The sequence below is a fragment of the Eurosta solidaginis genome, chromosome 1 (assembly GCF_040869045.1).
Source record: "Eurosta solidaginis isolate ZX-2024a chromosome 1, ASM4086904v1, whole genome shotgun sequence".
NCBI lineage: Eukaryota > Metazoa > Arthropoda > Insecta > Diptera > Tephritidae > Eurosta > Eurosta solidaginis.
In genome coordinates this window covers 99,557,499-99,585,033 of record NC_090319.1, presented here as the reverse complement: position 1 = coordinate 99,585,033, position 27,535 = coordinate 99,557,499, and the positions used below count along the sequence as shown (strand labels likewise).

The 27,535-nt window shown below is 39.1% G+C and overlaps 1 protein-coding gene across 1 annotated transcript in view; it reads left to right on the top strand.

The window, feature by feature from the left end:
- The first annotated feature begins 7,694 nt into the window (after positions 1 to 7,694).
- The window catches only part of RhoGAP92B (Rho GTPase activating protein at 92B), a 131,065-nt gene continuing 111,224 nt past the window's right edge, over positions 7,695 to 27,535 (top strand). The window contains exons 1-2 of the mRNA XM_067759321.1: positions 7,695 to 7,953; positions 8,360 to 8,601. Coding sequence (XP_067615422.1) covers positions 7,904 to 7,953; positions 8,360 to 8,601 — 292 coding nt within the window. The 5' untranslated portion in view covers positions 7,695 to 7,903. The remainder of the gene's footprint in view (positions 7,954 to 8,359; positions 8,602 to 27,535) is intronic.

Sequence of the window (27,535 nt, the reverse complement as noted above, 5' to 3'; positions counted from 1 at the left end):
TCTTCCGCTCAGATCTTTAAGTGACATGAGCCACTTTAGACTGGCATGATCCGTCACTACGGTAAATGGCATAAGTTCAATGTACGGTCGACATCTTTGCACTGCCATCACCGCCGCGAGACATTCCTTTTCGGTTGTGCTATATTTCCGTTGACACTCGTTTAACTTCCGAGAGAAGTACGCGATGGGATTTTCAGCATTATCATCCGTCTTTTGATACAGCACCGCGCCAACGCCATAGTCAGAGGCGTCACATTGGACCCAAAAACGTTTTGTGAAATCCGGGTGCTTTAGTACAGGTGCGCTCGTTAGCGGTTTTTTCAAATTATTAAAGGCCTCTATGGCTTGCGATGTCATTTGGAAATTGTTCGATTTTTTTAAGGTATCGGTCAGCGGTGCAGCCAGCGTTGCAATATCCTTTATAAATCGGCGGTGCCACCCAGCTGTTCCCAGAAAACTTCTAACTTATTTCACTGTTTTCGGTAAGGGGATATTTAGGATAGCCTTCACCTTTTCAGGATCCGTCTTTAACATACCTCCGCCTACAATATAACCTAAGTATGGCAATTCTTTGAAACAAAACATTGACTTTTCTAATCCGATAGTTAACCCTGCTCCTTTTAGACAACCAGCCACTTCTTCCAAAGTATTCTAATGTGCGTCGAAATCGGGAGCAATGATGAGCCAATCATCCAGATATAAAAACACGTTTGACTTTAACCTCTGCGGTATGACGCGGTCCATCAATCGGCACAACCGCTGCGCCGCATTGCATAAGCCGAATGGCATAACTACAAATTGGTACAGAGGATGTCCCGGGACGGTGAAAGCAGTGTAGGGTTTGAATTTATCCTCTAATTCTATTTGCCAAAAGGCGAACTTTAGGTCTACGCTGCTGATGTAATGCGTATCATCGATGCGACTGATTATGCCCTCTATGTTCTGTAACGGGTAGGCGTCTTTAACGGTCAGGGCATTCAACTTCCTCGCGTCCAAACAAAATCGGTTTTTTCCAGGTTTTCGAACATCAGTAGTTATGTTACTCTAGGGACTTTCGCTTTCTTCGATTACTCCTAGTTCTAACATTTTGTCTATTTCAGCATATACAATGGATTGCATGGCCGGCGACAATGGATAGTGACGATCTTTCACAGGCACAGCTTCGTCAACTAACTTGATGGAATGTTTTTCGAGCGGCGTGCGACCAAGTCCATCCTGTTCAAACGTCTTAAAATTTTTTTTGACTTCTTGCAACCGTTTTTGTTGTTCAGCGGTTAAGTCATGCAATATGCGACGCTCGTGTCTATCCTCCACTGTCACCATCTGTTATTCTAATCAATCTCATCGACCCCTATGATGTTCGCAGCTAACTGAAATACACGCCAAAAGTCAATCCCCAGATATATATTTTTCTCAAGGTATGGACACAGATAGAATGTAATGTTATTTTCTAAATTATTGTATCTTACAGGTACGGTCAGCTTTCCCAGTACCGTATGTGCGCCACCTCCCGCCGTCGTGACACTTGAGATAAACCTTTCAATAGGTACCCCTACATTGCTGACTAGCTCGCGACATCCCCGTCCTAGAATACTCACCGATGCCCCCGTATCCAACAATCCGCGCAATTTCATCCCCTTTACCTCTATATCAGCGTATACTCGTGGGTCATTTCGCTCTGCTCTCTTAACCGTGGCCACAACCTCCCGACGCACAAGCTTTCTTCGTTGAAACCGTTCTCTGGCCTTTTGTATCCTGCGCGATACCATCCGTCGACCCAGCAACACGCTGTTGGCAAAAATTCGTTCGCGAGCTTCTCGATACCTTCGCCAACGCTCCTCAAGCGAAAGCGTAACTGGACGGTTAAGGGTATTTTTGTTGTTTCCATATTTCTGTCTATCACGGTTTTGATTAATTCTAAAGTTTTCTGCGACCTGTTCATTTTCACCTATGGCATCTTCAAAATCTGTGGGTGTGTTGGTTGACTTATCTAGTCTTGCGGGGATTGTATGGAGCGCGACACCCCCGTCGTCATCGCGTTCCGTTTCGCGTTTCCCGTCCCATTACATACGGGACATTTAGGTGTTATAACATCCAACTTTCCGCATTTAAAGCAAAATATACGTCGCTGTAGGGACATGCACTCAGTGAAAAAATGACCCTCAATTCCACAATTCCAACATACTATTTTACGGCTGGTCTGGTCGCGCGCTGGAGGGTGTTTAGTTATGCGCTGGTATCGGACTTCCTCCACAGAGACTTGATCCTCATCTCTGGGAGCTTACTGATCATCACTCTGTGTTGGTGTAACCTCGTTTACCTGATAAGATCGGGGCACGTATCCGCCTTGCGGCATACGTTCGCGACGGGGGAAACACCTCTCCACCTCCTTGCATTCCATCCGCAACTGCTCAACGGAGTACACCGCGATGGGGTAAACCATTTTCGCCAACGATTCCCGCAAATTCACCCTTGACTAGACGTACCATTTCGTATTCGGGTATTTGGTTCCTTAGCCGAGAACGAAGTACCCCTATAGCATGAAAATATTCGTCAATTGTTTCTCCGGGCTTCTGTTTCCTTTCATTGATTTCCCTCATTAATTCAAAATCTGTGAGCTGGGAGGCGAATTGTGGCTGTAACGCAAATTGCAAAGTTGGCCAGTCTACGTTTCGGTTCGTACGAATGTACAACCAATACCATTCTCGTGCTTCGCCACCCAGCAGACGATGGAAATCACGCAAAATATCGCCCCATGAACACCCATATTTTTCCTTTAAATATTCCAATCTAAATAGAAAATCCTCAAAAGTCATGGAATCCCGGAATCCTTGAAAACTAATTCCCCACTTTTCTATGTTAAGTTCAGATCTACTAACTGCCGTTCTAACTTGATTTTCGATTGGGACGCTTTCCGAGAACGAATTATGCCTAGCTGGTTGTGCTGCTTGGATCTGACGATGATGTATTTGCGCTGTGAACGCCGGCAAGGGACCCACCGCAGGCCTTACATGGTTAAGGGTATCTCTATTATTTCTATTGCCATTGCTATTGACATTTTCATCGGCAATTCCATTTCGAGGAATCGACCGCCTCGACTCCATGGACTCACTGCTAATGTTGTGTCTCCTTCGCTTGTATGGAACACGCGCTCTATTCCCCCCCCCCCCCCCCCCCCCCCCCCCTCCAACAGCCCCCATCTCACCGTTTGAGTTTCGCAAACTATTCATTATCTCCTGCATGTTGGTTCTCATTTCCCCTAAAAGGGCCTCTTTCGCTTCCCCCATCATTTCTTTAATCATAGGTGCTACTTCGTCACGTATGTGCTGGGTTTTAGGTCGCTGGGCTGTGGCATGATTCGAAAAATTATGGAAAGGTGGCGGGCGCGGGAAAGATAATACGGGTGGCCGTACGAGCACGGATTGAGTTACCTGTGCTCCGGTATTCTGCTTGGGCATCGTCCCGGTTATACTGCCTGTTATAGGTGTCGCACTGCTGGTTCCCTCTTTGCCCATTTTCTCTCCCGTTTTATCCCCACTACTCTTCGCCCCTCCAAAACGATCTGACAAATCTATGAATGAGGCATCCTCTTCAACCGCGGCGTTCGCGTTTGTGTCATTAGATGCCATGGCTGCAATCTTTGTTTTGGCTCGAGTGTTATGTGCAGGTGGTGTATTGCTCATATAAAAGAAATAATTTGCCGTGTATCTCAAAACAGAATAATAGAAAATTTACCGCCTATGGACCCCTATATTTTAGATAACATTTGTATAAAAAACTAGAATATCTATGGCCGTCTATATGTGCTAAACGGTACGCCTTGTTCTCAAATATTTTAAAAGAAAAAACTCAAATATAAGTAGGACTAATCTTTCATAAATTCAAATCTATAACGATGTGCTAATTTGCGGGAGTTTGGATAGCATGACACCCGAAAAGGTTTTCCAATCGGAGGGTTTGGAGCATAGATTAACGTTCCTGGGTTATGTAGTGTGTGGCTATTTATCAAAAAAAAACTTTAGGCATCACATCCTCTGCATGTTACCGCATGGTTGTGGTCACTAAACAACTTTGTATGTACTTATGTATGAAGCATCACAAATTTAATTTCCAATTTCGGTTTCCATACACAAAGACTAAACTGCAGAATCAAATCATCCAACTATGATAAAAAATTTTAAATCTAAATATGTATTGTGTTATGGCGGTGCAAATAGGTCAATGTGCCGGTAGATACCTATGTCACCTATTGACTATTGTAGGGGGGGACAGATGAGTTGACCCCGACGCACTAGGGCAATTGAACTTAAAAAAACGCTTAAGCAAGTCACCTTACTCGACAGGATGACAGCTTCCATCCACCCCATTGCAATGAACGATTTGGATAAAAAGGTTTAAATAAAATTTGTTTGAAAAGCAAGGAGTAATAATTTTAAAAAATGTGTTTATATACCTAAGGCATACTGCTTAGGATTATTATTGCTTTGTTCATGGGCGCCAATTTAACCCTTTCAGCGCTGATTTTATTTCTAAAAAGCTAAGTGATACTCAGCAGTACACTAGCGAAGTTTTCGTTTTAGTTTGGGCGCCATATAAATATTGTCACGTACACCTACTTTTGGCTCTTTGGGCACCCTTGACTAGCTCAGTGTAACAATTGGTAGTGGTTCTTAACCCTATCCCAAAGAGCCGGACGGACACATACTCATATCTCCTCTTCGTTCGTTTTTACCCACACACCTTCAAACCCCAAGAAGCCCGCCCTGCCTTGGATCGCTCGCATCACGCAACCTACTCTGCGGTCACCCTAGTGCCATGCTCCACCCACCTCCACTTACCTCTTCATCCTGCCATCCTCACACCCCGCCCAAAAAGAGGTATTTATCTCATCATGTCGGAACTAATAATATCAAAATATATTCAAATAATAAAAATTAATACAATAAAACATCTTACACACTAACGTCTTTTACATATGAATGATTTTATATATCAACGGCATTAGACAAACCGCCCTGCCGCCAAGCCTATATGTATAAACCAATAATGCATAAAAAAAATCTCAATACGGTTAGGGGATCCTACCTACTAGAGCTCTATAAGGCAGTTATATCCCTGCCAATGTATGTATGTGTGTATCTAAGTATTTATATGTATGTATATGTATCTCATAAAAAATATATATACGAACATTCAAATAATTGCTTTGGGCAGGCTCGCTTTGTACAGAAGCCAAAAAAAAAGAATCAAAACATGTATACAAATTTGACCTGACATGAAATTCCATATACCAAAAAAATCAGTCATATGCAATTAAACAAAAAAAAAAATAAATTAAAATTGAATCAGTCTACTGTGACTGCATTATCATCATGCTCACACGCAACAAGTTATGCAAATATAAATTTAGTATGTCCCACGACCTGGGCGCTATAAATATAAAGCTTTGTCAGAAGCTTTTGCTTCTCCTCTATGGAGTACAATAAAATTATTTTTACTTGCTATCAAAAAAAAACTTTAAATGTTTAAACTTGGATTATATGCACTTAAAGGTTGGTTCGCGTGTGCGCATGTGTTAATCTCACAAAAAAAAATTTACACCAACAAAATAACGGCTTAAAGAAACAAATTAAACCTCACTACAAAAAAAAGTTAATTAAAGTTGTAATCCTTGGGTATACGTCCTGAGGGCGGCGGATAAAACCAGATCTATGTTTGTTTGGTAGCGATGTTCGGGCTACGTCGCAACAAGGCATATGTTCAAAAAAAAATAACGGTGTTCACAACGGGTTTTTTCCGGGTAACTGGACGACTTTATATGTATTGAAAATCACGTTTCCGTACTTCGTGTGAATATATATATGTATAAAAATGTTGGAAATATGCTTTTTACCGCCGTTTAAAATTAACGCCTCGGTATAAGGTTATCTATACATATATGTACGACAATAGCTTAGAAATTAAGACTTACGGCGAGTTGTGCCATTTATGCCTCCCGCGCTGAAAGGATCCGGAACACAACTTCGCCGTAGCTATCAATATATAGAAATCAAAGATCAGCCACTTCCATTTACTCGTATGTAGGTCAGAATCCCACGTATCTGTACTCCCTTCCTTCATCAAACCTCTGCTTCCACGGTATCACCACCTTTTTATTGCAGGCTATCTAGGTTAACACTTTTTATTATTTATTTTTTTATAATTTTAATCACCACTGTTTGCAAAGAAAAATTTTTAAACTCACATCACAGAGTCGCAGACTACACAATTAAAAAAACTTTCCGCCACTTTAGCGCGGTCTTATACGGTGACAATCACTTTGATACTAATCTGCTCTGCCCCTATGTTCAGCCCTTTTATCTCTTCCTATTCGTATAACGTTAATCGTTATTACACTCTATCCGCTAATCGCCTGTGGATTATGACCTAGCATATTTATTGTTGCTGTAATCCCAGCCTTACGATATACGAATTGGCATACGGCAACCTTCTACCAAAAGCTCTACCTTTCGTTGAGTTCTGTTCGTTTTGATCGAGAGTCGACATTTGTGACAGATCACCATGAAAGCAAACGCAGATCAAAACAAACAAACAAAAAAAACACAAGAAATTTTGATGTGATGGCTTTGAGTAGTTTAAGCAAAATAAACGAAACCATCACTATAAAAATGGTCATAATAAAGACACGGTGCTCGTAACCAACCAAACACAAGTGGGCCCGCTAATATTGTGCCTCCGCTTTCCTACTTTACAACATAGAAATATAGTCATCCCAAATGTATCCGCCCTTACATTGCCACCCCCGAAAGCAATTCAATTTTCTTGCCATATTATTCAATTAATCATAGTCAAAATAAAATAGATTTTAAATTTAGTTGCAGCTTTTTGACATAATTTTCTATGAGCTATCTGTCAAAAAAGCTGAAACTAAATTTAAAACCTATTTTATTTTGACTATGATTATGCGCCAATTTGTACGCTGTTTAAAAATTTACGTCCTTGTAAATGACGTATGTTGAAAGTTTGGTTCCTACAATGAACATAATAATCAATTACCGGTTACAAGAATTTTAAATTTAATTTCTCTGGTAGCTCCGTGCAATGAATAGCGTCAAATAATTATAGCATGCAGATAATAGCACTAGTTCTCAGCTACCCCCAAGGCGTCGCAATGTTAAGAGCTTCAGTTGGAAACGCTTTTAACATTGCAATACCTCTAAAAAGTTGTCAACTTTCTCTGTTGTATGTGGTTCGACAGTGTATATCATTGTGAATGATGACTAAGTGTGATATCTTCTGCATAAACGTCAAAATTCCAAAGTGATTGGATCACCTGATTTGTATTTGACTATCGCTGTCTCATTCTGTCTCTCTTTCTATCACCCGCTGAAGATAGGCGCCGCCATATTGAACAGCCTGTCAAAACGCTGAAAAGTAGTCATATTGAATAGCCTGTCAGGCAGTTGACAGATAAGATAACACACTTTGTCATCATTCACAATGGTGTATATCTCTGCACCACATACGACTGGTATAATTGACAACTTTTAAAGAAATACAGCTTTGCCGGGCCTTCGGGCCGGATAAATTTCAAAATTTTTTGATTGAAAATTTCCAACTCTGACCCCACATTAAATTGATCACTTTTACTAAACACACCTCATGTGAAGTAACATAAAATGTCATACTCCAACGTGAACATACCCTTTAAACCTTCAAGCAGTTTTGAGTTAATTGTTCGCATCATTGGTGATAGAAGAAATAGTATGACTAATTTTTATGTTTATTGCAAAAATTAAAGAAATATATAAAGAATATAAAGTGTTGAAAAACCCGAAGCACATTTATACGATTATAAAACACAATAAATTCAGGCGCTGTGTAATTGTGTAGTGCTACAAAGATGAAGAAACAATTTACAAAAATTAAAATTGCAGCTGAAAATTTGGGGCGGTGAGTGAGGTGGTGTGAAAAAATGGGAGTTGGTTGGTTATGGTTATGTATAGTTATGTATGAGCCAAGAGCCAGACACAATGGTGGGGCAATATATTCTGTAGAAATGTCGATATGGGTATGTGTATGTAAATCTGGTGGCACTAAAAGGTTTGAGCTTGCTCCAAAGTAAATGAATTAATGGATGGCCTCAGCTTGTCGCTCATGTGCTAAGGGTGATATAAAACTGGAAAATTAGTGTATGGGCATTTAGATAAAGCATTAGTATGTACATATGTACGTGTATGTGGCTTCAACTGATTTTAAAGAATATACGTATACCTATAGATGTGTGTATATAAAAATATAATTTGTTTTTGTTTTTGCCTTGTTTTGTTTCATGTGAACTCCTTCTCCTCACTGGCAGATCAAATAAATCAGAATGCAAGGACTACGAATTGGAAATAATTGAAAAACAAGTCGAGAAATATAAAGAAGTGCTGGAAAAAATGGTGCGTAAATTACCAGCAGTCAGTTCAACGACTGACACGCAGGATCGTGATAAACGCGTACGAAAGAATAGCCATTATAAAATTGGACAAGCGCTGGAAGAGTCCTCCAAAGATCTTTCGAAAGAAATGCCGTTACATCACGTATTATCGAATTGCGGTTCGTATTTGTCAACAAAATATAATATGTATGCATGTTAGTTGTAGTTGTGGTGTGCATGGTGAGGTAGGTAATGTGCGAAGACAGAAGACTTGACACTTTGATAAAAGGGTTATTTGGCACGCGAATCTAGGGAGTGGTTTTGCACAAGAAAACGATGTTGCAAAGCATTATAATAATTCTCGTAGGTACGTAACGAGAAGTCGAAAAGTATGGTTACTGACGCCTGCAACAACAGGGTTTCGACAGGAACGTGATCGGATTGATAAGTATACGTATGTAGCCTATAACTGCTACCCTTGCAGTGCTCATTAAAATATTCGACCAGTAGTACGACCATCACAGCAATTTTGACACAGTCAACCACGGCACGCTACTCCAAGGCATAGAAGGCTCACACCGTCCCGCTTGTCTAAAAATATGGACCACTAATTATCTGAGTGGTCGGCAGGCGAAAGAAATTTCTAAACCTAGAAAAATTAAACAGGGGGTTCCGCAGGGTGGTGTCCTCTCCCCACTTCTGTTTAATTTTTATATATTAAAACTCCGTTCCCCACCAGAAGGAGTTACAACCACTTCCTATGGTGACGACTGCACGATTATGGCTACAGGACCTGGACCTGCAATTGATGAATTAGTTTCTAAAATAAACAGCTATATCCCCCATATTTGCGGTTTCTTCGCCTCGCGCAACTTGGCATTATCACCGACAATCCACGGCCAACCTGTTTACGACGTGGAAGGAACAGATGGCGCAAATATTGGACGTACGGGTCGATGGTGTCACACTACCGACTGTAAGTTACCCAAAGATCTTAGGGATAACGTTCAATAATACTCTAACCTTCAAGGCTCATGCCACCGAGATTGTTTCTAAAGTACGAAGTCGCAACAAAATCCTCATGTCGCTCGCCGGCAGCCCATGGGGAAAAGATAAAGAAACGTTACTAACCACGTACAAAGCAATTGGCCGGCCGCTTATGCGCTAGGCGTCACAAGTCTGATCACCTGGTCTTAAAAATCCACACTGGAAAAGGCTACAGACCTGTCAAAATGCTGCAATCAGAGCTGCCATCGGATGTCTTCTTATGACCCCTAAACACCATCTACATAGTGAGGCCAAAAAGCTCAACGAAATGCTGAACAAGCAGTTCTTGCTTAATTGTCACAAACCAAGACATCCTAGCAAACAACTGCTTGATTTACCACCGCCTCCACGGATATTAAGAGAACATCTCCTGAAGCACTATGACGAGATCCGGCACCTGCCAACACAGCCGTTTTATCCAGCCAAGATTAAGCAGGCCCTTAGCGAAATCCACACAATCGGTAAACGTGTTTGTCAGGACGCGCCCAATGCACCTCGTTATTAATATGCAATATCCCACCCTTGCAGAAGAAGAAAGCACACTACCAAGGGTGACACGAGTCACCCTGACAACTTCTGGATACTGTAACAGGTTAAACTCTTACTTGTCAAGAATCAACCCCGACATACGTAATGTATGTCCTACATGTGATATGTCCCACATGACACCAACCATCTTTTCAATTGTAATGGGGAACCTACGCCTCTAACACCTATCTCCCTATGGTCCGCCCCTGTGGAAACAGCCAGTTTCCTTGGACTCCCGTTAGAGGACTTTGATGACAATTTGTGAGTGGTCGTGCCCATTGAATGGGTCGAAGTACTGTTAATACAAAAACCACAACACCATCACAGCAATAACGACGGACATCTTGTACCGAAAGTTGTGGGGAGCGCTTTTCCTTCTTGTAGCGATAAAAACACTACCCGAATTTTTGGGCAGTTTTATCGACGTTGATGATTCTTTGCTGGGTATTTATCCGGTACTTTGCGAGAAATATCAACATTAAGGTACTAGCCCGACCATCTTGGGAACAATTTGTTATGACTTAGATTTGTTGTTGAGCTGACAATCTTTGAAAAAAATGCATTGCACCTGCTATCGATGTATTTCGATAAAAAAGAAGAAAGAAACAACTCGATTAACAATAAAATGACATATAAAACGTTGAGAATGTCCTATTAGCTAATACCTCGAATGACAGTGGCACCTTAACGTGATAGAACTGGAACGTACTAGATTCGCTGCAAAAAAACTTTGAGGAATGTTCTCGTCGCTACAGAAACACAAACTCCAACCTGCAACTGCTAAAACAAAGACAACAACCTCGAACATGCCCCCCAGGGTTAAGGAGCTAAACATATTCCGGTGGTAGGCATGTCTGTCGTAATAGGCTACTAAAATCCTTAGACTTGAAGGTTTCAAGAAGCGTAGGGTTCAGTCCGACCAAGCCCATATCCCCAAGCCTTTGCAAAGTGCTTTTTCTGTTAAAAAATATATGTACTACAACATGCAGGATATCGTTCAATCTTCCTAAATAAGAGTGTAGCCTGTCTTTTGTTTTAGGGAGTGTTATGTTGTTGTTGTTGTAGCGATAAGATTGCTCCCCGAAGGCTTTGGGGAGTGTTATCGATGTGATGGTCCCCTGCCGGATACAGATCCGGTACGCTCCGGTAACACAGCACCATTAAGGTGCTAGCCCGACCATCTCGGGAACGATTTATGTGGCCACATTAAACCTTCAGGCCATCCCTCCCTCCCCACCCCCAAGTTCCATGAGGAGCTTGGGGTCGCCAGAGCCTCGTCCTTTAGTGAAACACGGATAGGTGAGGTTGACAATTGGGTTTGGAGAAGCTATATATTGTGCTGGCAACCTGAAGGGTTGCGCTACACAGCCCCTTGAATATGGTATTTTAATCGCCTTTTACGACAGGCATACCTAAGGAGTGCTATCGATGTTCATGGTCCTTTGCCGGATGCAGATCCGTTACGTTCCGGTAACAAGCATCATTTAGGTGCTAGACCTATGATCTCGGAAACTATTTAATATAACTACATGAAACCTTATAGGCCATCCCACCCTCCCACCTCTCAGGTCTAAGAGGAACTTGGGGACGCCAGAGCCTCGACTATTAAAGAAACAGGATTCGCCCTTGCGCTACACAGCCCCTTGAATCAATTCTCCCTTGAATCAATGCCTCTTAAGACAGGCATACAGATCGATGAGCTTTGCAACAGAACAAACGGCTACCTTTCTGATCTCTCCAGTTTTTTCGCCTCGCGAAACTTGGCATTATCACCGACCAAATCCTCCGCGACCTTATTTACAACATGGACGTCCCAAATGTCGACCATTTTGAACATCCACGTCGATGGCACTACTCTACCGACTGTCCTACACCCCAAAATCTTGTGTGTGAGGTTTGATCAGGATCTACATTTTGGTAAGCATGCAGCCGCAATTGTACCGAAAATCCAGAGCCGTAATAAAATCCTCAAATCCCTTGCTGGCAGTACTTGGGGAAAAGACAAAGAAACGCTCATTACCTCATACAAAGCAATTGGCCAGCCGATTGCATGCTACGCATCCCCTATATGGTCGCCAAGCCTAAAAACTACTAACTGGAAGAAGCTACAGGCCTGCCAAAATACTGCTCTCAGAACCGCTACGGGCTGTCTTCTTATGTCCCCAGAACACCATCTACATAATGAGGCGAGAATACTCCCCATCAGAAACCTGGGCATCCCAACAGACGTCTGATTGATGAGCCAACACCGCATAGGGGCTTAAGGAGTCATCTCCGTAAGCGTTATGAGGAAGTACGGTACCTGAGAACTCAGCAAAAAAACACAAGCAGGTCCTCTAGGCGTCGGACCCCTATGCCGGGAATCGCCCCGTGAACCCATTACTCTAAACACTGAACAAAGTACCCAAAACTTGCGGAAGAGGAAAGCTTACTCCCCAGGGAAACGCGAGTCACTCTAGCTCAACTTCGTTGTGGATACTGTAACAGGCTAAACTCATACCTATCCAGAATCAACCCCGACTTACAAAATGTATGCCCCGCTTACAATGTGTCCCCACATGACACCAACCATCTCTTTAATTGTAATGTGGAACCAACGCCTCTAACACCCCTTTCATTATGGTCCACCCCTGTTGAAACAGCAAGTTTCCTTGGACTCCCTTTAGAGGATATTGATGACAATTTGTGATCGGTCGCACCTATTAGCTGGGGCGAAGCACTGCTACAACAGCAACAACAACAGGCATACCTGCCGCGGTTATATTTTAAGCCCCCTTACCCACTGGGGTCCCTACTCCACTATTTCCCTATTGGTTCGCAAGCTGTCCGACTAGTGCGTGGAAGTGTTGTGGCTGAGCTTGTCGTAATCCCATCGGGACAAGGACTCGCACCCGAGGGTATAGAATACTTTTGCAGTGAAGTATGCCTGTCGTAGAAGGCGCCTAAAATCCGCTCCTAATCCAAATCGTTCCCGTGGCAGTCACGATAGTACCACGTGGTTCTAGTGTCGTAGCGTACCGGATTGATATCCGGGAAAGACCTGTCCATATCTACAACAACAACCACGGAAGGGAAGCGTTCAAGAACTGCCGCTGTAATCCCAAAAACACATACCGAAAAATAGGTGAAGCTTAACGGATGTTGCCAGATATAGAACGTTTTACTGTAAACAGATGTAATTCAAAGTTTAAATTGGTAAAAGTTTATAAAGTTTTATTTTTTCATACGGCTTGATTATAACAAAGAAATACAAATAATCTTAGCAGCCGGTTTTTTTGGAATCTCATAAAATATTATATTGAATTATAATCTGTTTATAATAAAAAAACTTTGCGATGTAAACGCTGCCAGCCTTGCCAAATGAACCACTTTCATTTTGTTTCGTGATTTGCCAATGATTTGTATGCGGTAGACTACATCGTTGATCCGTTTTACAACTTTGTATGGGCCTTCCCAATTACACTGCAATTTCGGGGACATACCTTTTTTCCGTTGTGGGTTATATAACAGCACCAAATCTCCCTCCCGAAAACCTTCCGAATTAATTGCTTTATCGTAAAAAAAATGCGCGATATGATTTCGGCACACTTCGTTCCTACCACTTTGTAGTTTTGTATCGATGCGGAACATCTTTGGTTGCTGGAATTTTGTTATTAACGGTTCCTAGGATTGATTCGAATGTGGGCGGTCCTCTGCTGGATGTGCATGCACTGGATGCGCTTTGGTTCTAGGCCGACTGCCGCGAGATAGATTAGATTCACCCTATACCTTCCCGCCCCTACCGTAAGGAAATTGGTGTCACTTGGATTTTCGTTTGCTAAATATATGTACATATACAACAAAATGATTCTATACGCTTGGCGAAGGTTAGTTGGAGAAGCTGCGCGTAACCTTATGATGAGCACGAATGTTGTGAATGTAGGTAAATAATTTATACAAAATTTATGAAGAGGAAGACACGTGGTTGTTGTTGTTTATCGCTACAGACACAACAACAGGAAGACGCGTCGAAATGTTGTTGCGCTTTCGCATTTATTCCTTTCTGTGTTTTTCTTTTAAATGCCCAAAATCGTTTGGCACACGCAATGTTGACTATAGAGCAATGTGGTCGTATGGAGAACAACGTACACACATATCTTCATTGCTTGACAGAATTGTGAGGATTATGGTGGTGTTTTTGTTGGCCTCGCCTTGGCTGAACTTGGCCTTGTATCAGCGTTGATGGTGTCATTCGTCAGCGAAAAAATTGTCATTCACTTCATCAAATCGTTAGAAGTTGTTGTTGTTAAATTTCCCTTTTGTGCCTAATTCAAGGTTTTGTTTTTGGTTATGATTTCTACTTGTAAATGCTTATATCTTAATCTGGTCTATGTCAACGCTTCAAAATAAGTACCTACATAATAATACGAAATGTTTAAGTTTTTGCCTAGACTACAGGGGAGACGCAAGTAACTCTGATTCATCTTCGATGTAGACATTATAATACTATAACTTCATATCGATCTAGACTAAACCTGATATACTTATTGCATGCCCTGCATGTGGAGAGTTCTCATATGACAAAGACCAGCTATTCAACTAAACTAACTCTACTAAAAAGAATATATCTTTTGTCTATGTCCTACAAAATGGTAATGGACCCCATTCACGGATCGCGCAAACTGACGCGAGAACTAAGAAAAGAAATCGCCATTAGTTTAATGCAGGGCAAGAAGACCCTAACGAAAGCTAAAGCACAAAAGCTTGTACACTAAAAATTTAGTGCGCTATGCCCATTTATGCCCAGAACATCAAAAGGGGTCACAGTTGCATGCAATTTTTTATGATACTATTTCCCCTATTCCGTTCTCATCGCATTCACTTTTCGTGTTGAAGTTCAGTTTGCAGTTGTCTATCCTGCTTTTTATTTCATATTACTAAATTATATTGTTGCTAATTATATAACAATTCCGAAACGCAGCAACCAAGTATAGAAGAAGTTTACAGCACGTATATATATATGTTAGGGTGATTCAAATTGGACGCCCAAAAGTTTTACCACAAGTCACACGGTATTTTCAGATAGTTGTATAATTTTGTATAGTGTAGTATTATAGTAGTACTTCATTTTTTCATAAATCGGCATTTAGCCACCCAGGAGAGTTTGGCTGAGTTCAACAAAGAGCACCAGTCAACCTATAGCAATCCTGGGAGTACTTTTACGGTTACAACAATAAGCCCATATCCGTCTTCTCATCTCCGTAAAGAAGTGATCCTTTTTCCTCTGCTACCACAATTGGTTTCGATCGTAATACTTTCCTTATTAATTTTCATATTCGCTGTTGGTGCCACGCACAAGTCCATTTTAAAATTTATACATAACATGCAACTAGTCAAACTGCCGAAGTATTTGAATGGCCGAGTAAAATATAACTCCGAGATTCATGATTACCAGACAAAAAATAAACAAAAATATACTTGGCGCTATTTACCTTCGAGAAGATTTAGGCCGAGCTTCTTTTCCAGTTTGCGTTGTGCTCCTTTTTTTAAATTTCCCTACAAATTGGCGGGACGGGATCTACGTGTTTTATGCCCTCTCCGAACAGCATCTGCAGGGCGGATGAATTTTTACTGAGAAGTTTTTCATGACAGAAATGCACTCGGAGTGTTTGCCAAATCACTTCCGAGTGCCGACCCCGATTATTAATTTTTTTTCTAATTGAAATGCATGGTGGAATCACCAGGTGAAGTAAATAAAAAAAGACAGAAGATATACGCTATCTGAAACGGTAGGGATGTATTTTCGACGGTCAGAAGAGGGTAAAATTTTTACCCGCTTTAAAAAAATATGAGTAGAAAAATAAATACCTTGCTAAGGAAGCCATTGCAGAAACTGCTTTTTTAGCATACCATTGCCACCTAACGCCAATGCAAAATTTAATGCAAAGGATCAGTGCGAGTTTACATTACTTTTAGGATCGAATAAAAATAAAAAATTTAATTTGGCTACTAAAACTGTGATGAGCAGTAAAATTTGTTGGATGCGGCCAAAGTAAACTGACCTCAACTTCAACTGCATTTGAAACTTTCATTGAAAAACCGGACATAAGAGAAAGATGTGTTATTAATATATAGTACGTATATACGTCAGTTATTTGAACTTTTCTGCCTCTTGCGGAACTTAAATGGGGTTTCGGGTTCGATGAAAAGTTTTACAGTCACATTTGGAAGTGATCGTGATACTCTTAAATGTGTTTCCATCCCTTAAAATTAATTGACATGTTCATTTGCCTTGTTGATTTGTCGTTAAGAGTCGGGAGTAACACATATATTATTCTTCTGATGTATATTGGAATATTATATATTGAGAACGAAAACCGACACTGATGATGACTGACAACTGACACTAACAACGCCGAAACCGGCTTGTCTCAAAACCAAATTTGACAAGGGATGGCGGAAAATCGTTCCAATATACATTATTTAACCATCCTGTCGGAAAATCAACAAAACAAAATAAGTCTATTATTCTTCTCTTAATCAGAAGATCCCCAAAAAACTCTTCAAAGTTGAATTCATGATGTATTACTAATGTTACCAAGTTATAATTCACCAAAATATGTCAGGGGATAGACTAGCCTAGCGGCAGTCGGTCTAGAACCAGAAGATGCTGATCCGAAGCAAGCTGGATTCATATATTCTAAATTACAATCCTTAAGTGTAACATTATTCTCACCTTAGTCAGAGCTGTTGAAGAATGAAATCATTTGCTTTTTGAAATTAGAGGTTTTCTACAATCAGTATTTCACAATTTTTTCTTCATACGAGAATTATGCTTTAAATTTTTTAATTCTGCAATCATGCTGAGAAATAAGAATTTCATTCAGCACCACATGCAATTAAAAAGAATGCTAAACCAAACTGCAGAAATAAATATACTGAAATCAATGAGTCCGCTCAGGTGATTTCGCATTTTTGGTGTGTGAAGTCATGCATTCAGTACCAATCACTTGCTACAAAAATGCTCAAATACTCCCCAAAATAGTACGAAAAAATTTTAGTTCATTTTTATGACAGTTGAAATTAAAAAATTGATTAAAAAAATGTTTATGACATTCTTCAGGATAAGATTAGTTGAAACAACTTGCTCAATAGCGTTAAACATGACAATTTGAAAAAGCGCAATGTAAAACAGAAAAAAAAGTATTATTTTCGGCAGGTTGAACATTATTGTTTTTCATACTAACTTCTTTTTTACCAAAAAACAATGGAACAAAATATCTGAAAGAAAGAAAATGTTAATTCTTAATTTGATTATCTGTTTTTTACATCATTTGATAAAAAACTTGTTCAGAAAGTTAACTCAAACATTAATTTGCAGCTTGTTTTTTGTTTAAGAAACATTAGAGACGAGCATTTCGGAAAATATTTGAACTTTGGCCGATCTATTGTAGGCCACTTTGCATACACATTTATATACAATCCTATAGTCAAATGCAATAGCAGAATACGAGAAAATCACATTGGTGGTCGAATGCTAAAATACCTCCAAGAATTTTGGGAGAGGTGTCAAAATTCGAAATCGAAATTTTCTTGAAGGATACTTATTTGCAAAAAAAACAAACATTCTTGCATTTTTAAAGATTTTTTTGTACACGCCAGGGACCCAACCAGTTGTGACATTTATAATAAAATACTAAAAGAAAGCTTTTTTTTATTATAAATACGTTTGTTACAAATTTACAGGATACCACTGACTTTTATTTTTTTGTCAGATAATGCCAGTTAAAACACTACAAATATTTTAAACCTCTATAAATAAAATTTTTATCATCATTATTTATTATATTGTCCAAAATATCCAGAATAGAAATACATGTACAGTTTGTATAAAGTAAAAACTTACCCGATATAATAGTACTTAAATTGTTAATGAATAGAACCCCACACGCAAATTGTTCAGCACTGTTTTTGGGGCACCGTTTAAAAAATATCTCTGAAAGCAATGATGCGAGGGTAATAATACCTGGCAGCTAGATGAAAAACATCACTACTATAACATTTTAGAAAAACAGGCACGATTGGGAAAGGGGATGTGGCACTTTTCCTTAAAGAATGTATTGCCAAATCGCTTAACTCCTGGACCGCTAAATCCACATTACTGAAACTTCGAATAGCTGCTAATATTGTTATTGCTGAAGTGTTAACTAAATCCAACTGAATTTTTTACATCCTTAACCAGTGAAGCGACATCACTGGAATTTAATGCAGTTACTTTTGTTGCTAATATTTCACTTTTAGGAAAAGTGGGAAACCTTGCAAATGTGTACCCACAGAACTCTATCATAGTATCTTGAATGTATATATAAATACGCGCACTGTTGTGCGAAAATGCAGTTTGTGAAAAAATCCATCTAAAAGGACTTACTCAACCAATAGGCAATTTGAAAAAGATTGCTTCAATAAAATTAATTGATTGAAATGAATTTTAAAAGTACTTTCTATTTGGAACAAAGCTTCAATACAACATCAAAATTATTATTTCATTATTGCTTTATTGGAAGGTTTTTAGATACTAAAATGTAGTCAGTTGTCTTGGAGTTTCGGATTTCATTTAAAAATTCATTATATAATTAATAAAATTCATAAAAGTACCAAGAAAATGCAAATTATTATTTCTGCAAAGTTTGCGGCACAAGATAATATGGCTTTTTAAAACATTTAAACATATTTGGTTGGGTGAAATATTTTTGAAAATTTGAGTATGCATTTTTTTTTATTATATTCGAAGTGCTTACTCTTTTAACTATTTTTTGTTAAAAACGTTATATTTAAAAAGTTAAATTGTGGTTCCATTAAACTTCTGTGTAAAATTGGTGTTACTGTGATTTTAGGTGTACTTGAAAACTAAATAACTTAGGAGATTCAAGAATAAGGTTAGCTCTCAAATGAATTCTAAATTAATATTGATAAAAATGCTTATTGGGTTGTCAAACAATTACAATTAATTTTTTGTCTTGTTTTTGACAGTAAAAAAAACATGACCGTTCTCCTGCTATCACAGAGCATCAAATTCGACAAATATGAAAAATAAAAAAACAGCTTGTAGTAGATCAAAATGGAGGAAGGTAGAACTTTGTAACTTTAACAATCATAGTATTGACGGTTTATTTTTTGTTTTGAAACTATCGAAGAACATAGATTAATCAAAACTCTCAAACAGTTTCCCTTCCTCCAAGTCTCAAAAGGTGCACCGCAAATTATCTGGTAGGTAAGCATCGGTGCAATTCAGGAACGCAACATCTAAACCAAGAAGAATTAAACAACAAACTTCTACATATAGAAGCTCCTTTCGCCACCAGAAGGAGTTAACATTGTATCCTCCGCCGACGAATTCACGATAATGGCTACAGATCCCGGCCCCACCATCGATAAGCTATGTAATAAAATAAACAACTACCTCCCTGATCTCTCCAGTTTTTTCGCCTCGCGAAACCTGACGTCACAGATCAAATCATCAGTGACCTTATTTACAACATGGACACAGCAAATGTCGACCGTATTGGACAGCCAGCAGATGACGTCATGCTATTGATAGTCTTACACCCGAAAATACTGAGTGTGACGTTCGACCAGGATCGCGAAAATGCATCCGCAATTGTACCTTAATTCAGAGCCGTAATAAATCTCTTGCCGGCAGCACTTGGGGTAGGGATAAAGAGACGCTAATTACCACTTACAAAGTAGTGGACCGGCCGCTTGCATGCTACGGCTGCCCGATACGGTCGGCAAGCGTAAAGGATACTCAGTGGAAGAATCTACAGGCCTGTCAAAACACTGTATTCAGAATCGTTGTTAGGTAGAGAAACGAAATGCTAAATAAACAGTGTCTGCTGAATACCAGAAACCATCTCCGCAAATATTATGAGTGAACGTATGACGTATGTAGAAGAAAAACATAAGCAGGTCCTCAGAGATATCCACAAAAAGTCATCGGACCTCTATGCCAGAAATTTCCCGGCGAACCCCTTTCTTAAAGATATATATACTGAAGTCGCAGAAGAGGAAAACAATCTCGCTAGGGAGACGCGCGTCACTCTAGCTCAGCTTCGATCTGGATACTGTAGCAGGTTAAACTCTTACCTATTCAAAATCAACCGCGACATATAAAATGTATGTTCTGCCTGCAACCTGTCCCCACATGACACCAACCATCTCTTTAATTGCAATGTGGAACCAACGCCTATAACACCCCTTTCACTATATCCATCCCTGTTGAAACTGCAGGTTCCCTAGGACTCCCGTTAAAGGATATTGATGGCAATTTTTGAGTGGTCGCACCTGTTGGATGGGGCGAAGCAACTGCTACAACAACATCGATGGTTTTGTGTACAATCGTTAGTATCACAAATTCATTCTAGCGGCAATTTTTACACATGATGTATGTTAACACGAACAAAAATAAATACGAATTTCTTAATAATTAATAATGAATGCCGGTTAGCTAAAGTGGTCCCTTGAGTAGTTTATTATAAAATTTACAAGAGTAATAAAATGTATTGGAGGACGAAAATAGACGAATTTCGCCTGACGTTGTTAATCGGTCACTCCAATAAACATTTTTTGTATGTTTTTGTTGATTCATAAAATTAAACACATGTGTAATTCACGGTATTAAAAACATAATTATACTAGCAGACCTGGCAGACGTTGTTCTGCCCTAAATTTGGCTTATCTGCATACATTTTAATAATCTTTTTCCGTCTAACTCTGACCTACCCCTCTACACTTTTTCCTAATCTTTTTATTCACTCCTCCCTCCGTCCTTTTCGCTTCATCTTCATCTTCGTCTCATTCTATCTCTTTCTCAGTCTCCTTCTCTCTTTTCTCTTCTCTCAAGTTTTTCTCCTTCTTTATCTCGTATTGCCAGTCCCAGAGGGCAGTATGTATTTGGTTCCAGTCCTATTCCGAGTCTCAGTCCCAGTCCCACTCCGAGTCCTATTCCCAGTCCCAGTCCGTCTCTGGTATACTTGCCGGAAAAAAGCATCGTAAATACTAATATAGGCAAATTTATATACGAAATTTCAGGCAAATCGAATAGGACGTATGTAAATAGGTATGTGGGTATTATTAATTCTTGTCTTTATATCGGCTTCGCATGCATATTTATAAGTTTTGCCAGGTTGATGCGACGAAATCGAATATCACAATGAACTTTAGAGCTCTCAGCAACAGCTTTCATTTGATATCAATAATACACACACATTCTAGGGGTATCCGGGTCCATGTTTTGGCCTATATCTCGAAACCATAGTCACTAAGCGGTGTAAAACTTACTCTGTATTATAGCACACATCAACAGCTTCAATTTGATACCCATAATATAAAAACACATTCTAGGTGTATCCGGGTCCACGTTTTGGGCTATATCTCGAGACCTTAGCCTCCCAGTTGTATGAAAATTATCCTGTACTGTAGCACTCATCAACAGCTTTCATTTGATATCCATATTGTATAAACACATTCTAGGGGCACCCGGGTCCACGTTTTGGGCTATATCTCGAGACCCCAGCCTCTCAGTTTGGGATTTCAAAATCAACTAACCATTATCTCCCCTTCCTGTATCTTTCCTAAAAATTTCATGGCAATCTTTCTATCCGTTCTCGAGTTATGGAGTGACAATCAAAATGTACACTTCTTTTTATATATATAGATTGACATAAACATATATATAGTGGGTCCTCAGAGTTATTCCACATCCAATGTAGTACACTCCAAAACTTTCATTTTATGTATCGTATCACCCCGAATTTGTTTAGACTTTGTTCTATAATGAACCACTGTGCATTGCTTCTTGACGTCTACCGCTTTGAATTTTAAATGCTTTTTTCTACACTTTCACTGCAAGAACACCATTGAAACGCACTTTCTAAAATACACATTTTATGTGGCAATTCATTTCCATTAACCCCCTTAAAAAAATGCTTAATTTAGAAGAAATCAGTATAGAACTTTATTAAAATACAAAATATCAAAACATTGAGTCAGAGTCACCGTAGTTATTAAATGCGGAAGCCAATTTTGGACCTCATGACTAAATATTATTTTGTTGTAGGTAATATTATATTCCAATTTAGTTTTTTGAATATTTTGACTCTGGAATTCGTATTCTGATTTCTTTCAATCGGAATTAAAGCACATTTTATTGGGTTTAAATCATTAGAAGCAAAATCCACCGAATAAAACTTTTTAGAATCAAACATAATGTTTTAAATGAAATATGGCAGTACGGTTATTTATAACTATTTTGACAACTTCAAACCAATCACAGATATGTTAACCATCAAAAGTACCCTGAATGAAAAGGTGATTGCAGTCAACAAATTTTGCAATAACAATCAAGCTGAATGCTTTTTTACAGTCATGCAACCACTAACGGAATTTTTGAATGGAAAACATGAAATCGCATTCAAACTTGGCTTAATATTTGAAATCAACCAATCATATTTGTAAAATGAATCAGTCTTGATTTATAACTGTACTGATTGAATCATTTTACAGCTCTGACCTTAGTCGTATGATTTTTAAAGCAAAACAGCAACTGACTTACAATTTATTGGATATTGAGAATACCACTGTTTTAGCGAAGTATTTTCAAAATATGGTATACTAGTTACGGCAATTTTAGAGTTCTTTTAGGAATGAGAAAAACATCCCTTAAAGTCTTCAGTAGCACTGTACAGGGGAAGATCCTTGGTTGAATACGACGTGAATGCAAATAGTTTATTTTAACAAAGACCTGTCTTAATTTTTTTGGGAAAAAATTAAACATATATAATGAAAACATCAAAAATTCCCAAAAAAATTAAACATATTAATGAAAACATCAAAAATATGGACGTATTAGCACGGCCTTACTTTTGGAAGCCAACACCAAAGCTACCCAAATTATGAATCTCTGAAATTAAATCCAGTAAAGGTCCATCGATATTCACCTAATAGTTTATTTGAAAAAAGTACTAAAAGTGCCATAATTTACTCCTGGAAAATACAAAAAGCAACATTTTTCGGGGACAACATTGGTGAAAATTTTTCAGATAGCCGAATGACAGAACATAGAAGAATTTAGAGCAAGACAACTGACGGCTTACTTCACCCCGGCCATATACTGAGTTACAGAACACTCTCATTGTGGAATCACCAGGTGAAGTAAATAAAAAAAGACAGAAGATGTACGCTTTCTGAGACGGTAGTGATGTATTTTCGACGGTCAAAAGAGGGTAAAATTTTTATACCTTGATACGAAAGCCACTACAGAAACTGATTTTTTCAGCATATCAGTGCCACCTAACGCCAATGCAAAACGGAATACAAAGGCCTTAAACTATGATGAGCCGTAAAATTCAATAGATGCGGCTGTAAACTGACCTCAACTTTAACTGCAGTTGAAACTTTCATGGAATAACCGGACATAAAAGAAGCATGTATTATTCATATACAGTATGTATGCACGTCAGTTATTTAGTTGAACTTTTCTGCCTTTTGCGGAACTTAAATGGGTTTCAGGTTCGATGAAAAGTTTTACAGTCACACTTGGAAGTGATCGTTATACTCTTTAATGAGTTTCCATTCCTAAAAATTCACTGAAATGTTCATCTGCTCTGTTGATTTGTCGTTGAGAGTCGGAAGTATAACATATCCCTTCTAATATATAACGACAAACCTCAACACAGATCCCTCAAAAACTGTTTACAACTGAATCATGATGTTTTGCTAATATTGTAGGAATGAGAAAAACATTCTTCGAAAGTTTTGCAGCACTGTACAGGGGAAGATCCTTGGTTGAATATGACGTGCATGCAAATCGTTTGTTTCAACAAAGACCTGTTTCAATTTTTTTCGGAACAAATTAAACATATATAACAGAAACATCAAAAATATGGACGTATTATTTTTTATTTTTTTTTTTTTTTTTTTTTTTTTTTTTTTTTTATTTTTTATGATTTGTAGGCTAGTCTGATCTAATTTATGCTGGTGCAAATAAAACAATTAATTTACCTTACGCCCGACGTTTCGCTGAATATTTCAGCATCCTCAGGGGCAACACTATTTATTTCCAAATTAAATAAACAAACAAAAAATATTTTATGTTGAAAAGCACATACATATAAATTAACACGTATTAGATTAGCACGGCCTTACTTACCAACAACACCAAAGATACCCAAATGATGAATCCCTGTAACTAAATCCAGTAAAGGTCTCACCTAATAGTTTATGTGAAAAAAGTACTAAAAGTGGCATATTTTACTCTGAAAAATGCAAAAAACAACACTTTTTCGGGGACAACATTGGTGAAAAATTTTCAGATAGCCGAATGACAGAACAAAGAAGAATTTAGATCGAGACAATTGACGGCTTACTTCACCTGCTTATTCCACCATGATTGAAATGTTGAAATTGTAGCAATCCATGGTTCAACTATATACAGGTTGGCTCATCTGTAAAGCAACAAAATATGTCTGTTCAAATTGTCAAAATCTGTGTATTGGTGTTGGTGCGAATGGTATGGAATGGAAACATAAAACTTAGCAGTTTTTGTATGTGTAAGTAAAATGTTGCCAATGTGTTGATTTCATTTTGAGTTTGCCATCTCCTTTTGACAATCCCTTCGACCATGTAATGACATAAATAAAATCAGCTGATGAGATGAGCCAACCTGTACATAATTGAACCATGGTAGCAATGTATGTAATTAAAGTTTATGAAGAAAAAAATGTTTTGTCATATTTTTTCAGTCGCAGATTTTTCTTACCAATAATTTAAACTGCTTCTGTATCGCTTAATATAATTTGAAATAAATTATTATTATTATACAACCCTGAGATTATAATATGAAAAAACTTGAGTTGAACCCAGGACTTTCGGTGTGGTAGGCGGAGCACGCTACCACCACACCACGACGGCCGCCAACAGACAAGAAACAGAAATAACTCGTGGTTGTTGCAGCAGTGCTTGGCCCCATCCAATAGGTGCGACCGATCACAAATTGTCATCAATATCCCTTTCAGGTCTTGCAGTAACCTGACCGACCCTAGCGATAAACACACTCCCCGTAGGTTAGGATATATGTAGATCCGTTACGTACCGGTAACAAGCAACATCAAGCTACTAGCTACTGGAAGTAGGGGGTGTGGGCGGAATGGCCCAGAAAGTTCAATGTGGGCATATTAAATCGTTCCCGAGATGGTCGGGCTAGTACCTAAATGATGCTTGTTACCGGAATGTACCGGATCTATATCCGGCAAAGTATCATCAACATCGATAACGCTCCCCAAAATCTTGGGGGAGTGGCTTTATCGCTACAAGAAGGAGAATAAGTAGCAGGGAAAATTTAAAATCCGCATTCTATTCATACTTTTGGACGTTTGAAAATTTTTAGATTACGGTATCCGTTGACGTAGTGAGGTTCCGTGGTAAATTTTTTTTGTAGATTTAAAAAGAAAACTTACGAAAATAATTTCCCCTACCTAATATATGTTTAATTTAAAAGCGCTGGCATGTCGGTGATGCTTCTTAGTTGCCAATAGCCAGCAACCAAAACTCGCTCTTTAAACCGGGCTTGTCGGGCCATATTATGGGAAAATTTCATTTAAATCCCATGTTGAAATAGTTTTTCTTTTTATTGTTTATTTATATTAATTGATTCTATGTATGTATGTATGTATGTATGTAATATATGTCTGTCTATGTATGTAGTTAATAAAACAAATATACATACATAGATCTTACGCCAAGCTGCAGATAATTAAATGGCAAGAGAGATAGTCTACTTGGTCGACTGCCGGCTTAGTGGAGTGACAGTCACTCATCTTTTACTTATATATGTTCACACTCACATCAGGTGAACTCTTTTGTCGTCGATGTCGAAAAAATCGCTGGATAATCGCAGATAAAATAGATGCAGAGTAGCAACCACCAATTCGTATATACATACATACATATAAAGGGTATTGACTAGTACCAGTACAGTTTTTCAAGCAAGTTGAATGAGTTGCGCCATTGTAAGCAGGGAGTTCGGTAAATTAAGCATTTTTCAAAATCTCTGATATGAATTTATAGTACACCAAACAATCGGTTGCCGTCTGTTTTAGGAATACATTCGTTATGAGTGCATCCCCTTTCTAAGAAATAATTCAGCTCTGGAGGTAATGGTTGGAGATGTTATTAGGACTTTCGTTGGTCTTTTGCAACTCGACTGCATAAAATTTCAGCTATTATCTGGCTGCAACTGCTGACTCAGTTCTTCTGTAACAAACCCGATGAAGCTAGCTGACTGAGCTTAAGCTTTAAAGGGAACGCTTATGCGCAGCCTTTCATACACACATATATCCAATATATCTGCTACTTTTTGTGTTGCAAATTTTTAATTACTTCTGTTTTGTTGCCACTTCCTGCTTGAGAAGCACTGGTAAAGCTGAGTGGGGTTGGTGCTAAATGTGTAGCTTCGCAAGACGTTTTGCTGTTTTTTTAATTTTTTTTTTGTATCTTTTACGAGTATCTACTATTATATTATGCGTTGCCTATAACGCACGAAAAAAAATTCACAACTATTTCATTTTTCAAATTACTGAAGGTGTCCGCCATGGTGTGGTGGTAGCGTGCTCCGCATACCCACACCGAAAGTCCTGGGTTCAAGTCCAGGGCAAGGTTAGGTTAGGTTGCAAGGGCTGAGCTGGACACTATGGTAACAGCTCACTACTTAGGCCACCAATGGGCCCATTGTAATACCCTATACGGTTTCAAAGAGGATCCCTACCCTGCCTAAAGCGGGTCAAACCACTTCGTGGAAATTATATATTTTGCTAGAGCCCTTAATTCAAAGCTAGAGACCTCAGCAAGGTCACGTAGAAAAGGTTTACCAAGGATGGCCAACCTACGCCTACTAAGCGCTGGACATTGACAGAGAAGGTGCTGGACACTCTCCTCCTCTTCTGTACATCTGCAGCTGCGACAATAGTCGAAGGTCGTTGCCCCCATTCTAGCACCATGCGTGCCTATTAAACAATGCCCTGTTAGAGCCCTTATCAGGGACGATAGAACTGATTTGTTTAAAATCAGAAGCGCTCCTGTGCGCCCCTTGTCATATGAGGGCCAGGTTAGCCCGGATGTCTCACACGATGATATGGCTGACCATAGTCCATTTGCAATTCTTATAGTGCTTGTGTTCACACGAAGCCTGAAAGTGGCCATGGGTATACCTACCGAATCATTTCCCGGAAGGATATGGTCGGTGGTGCCTCTTCTGGCCAGCTCGTCTGCTCTGCAGTTGCCTTCAATATCCCTGTGCCCAGGTACCCATATAAGGCTTATACTGAAATGCTGAGCCATCTCGTTAAGAAATCTGCGGCATTCAGTGACCGACTTTGCGTTGTCGACGAATGAGTCCAGGGCCTTTAATGCAGGCCGGCTGCATGAGAAAATAAACACCCGTTTACCATCCTTAGGCATAGACCCGAGATGGTTCACAGCCCTGTGTATTGCCAGCATTTCCGCTTG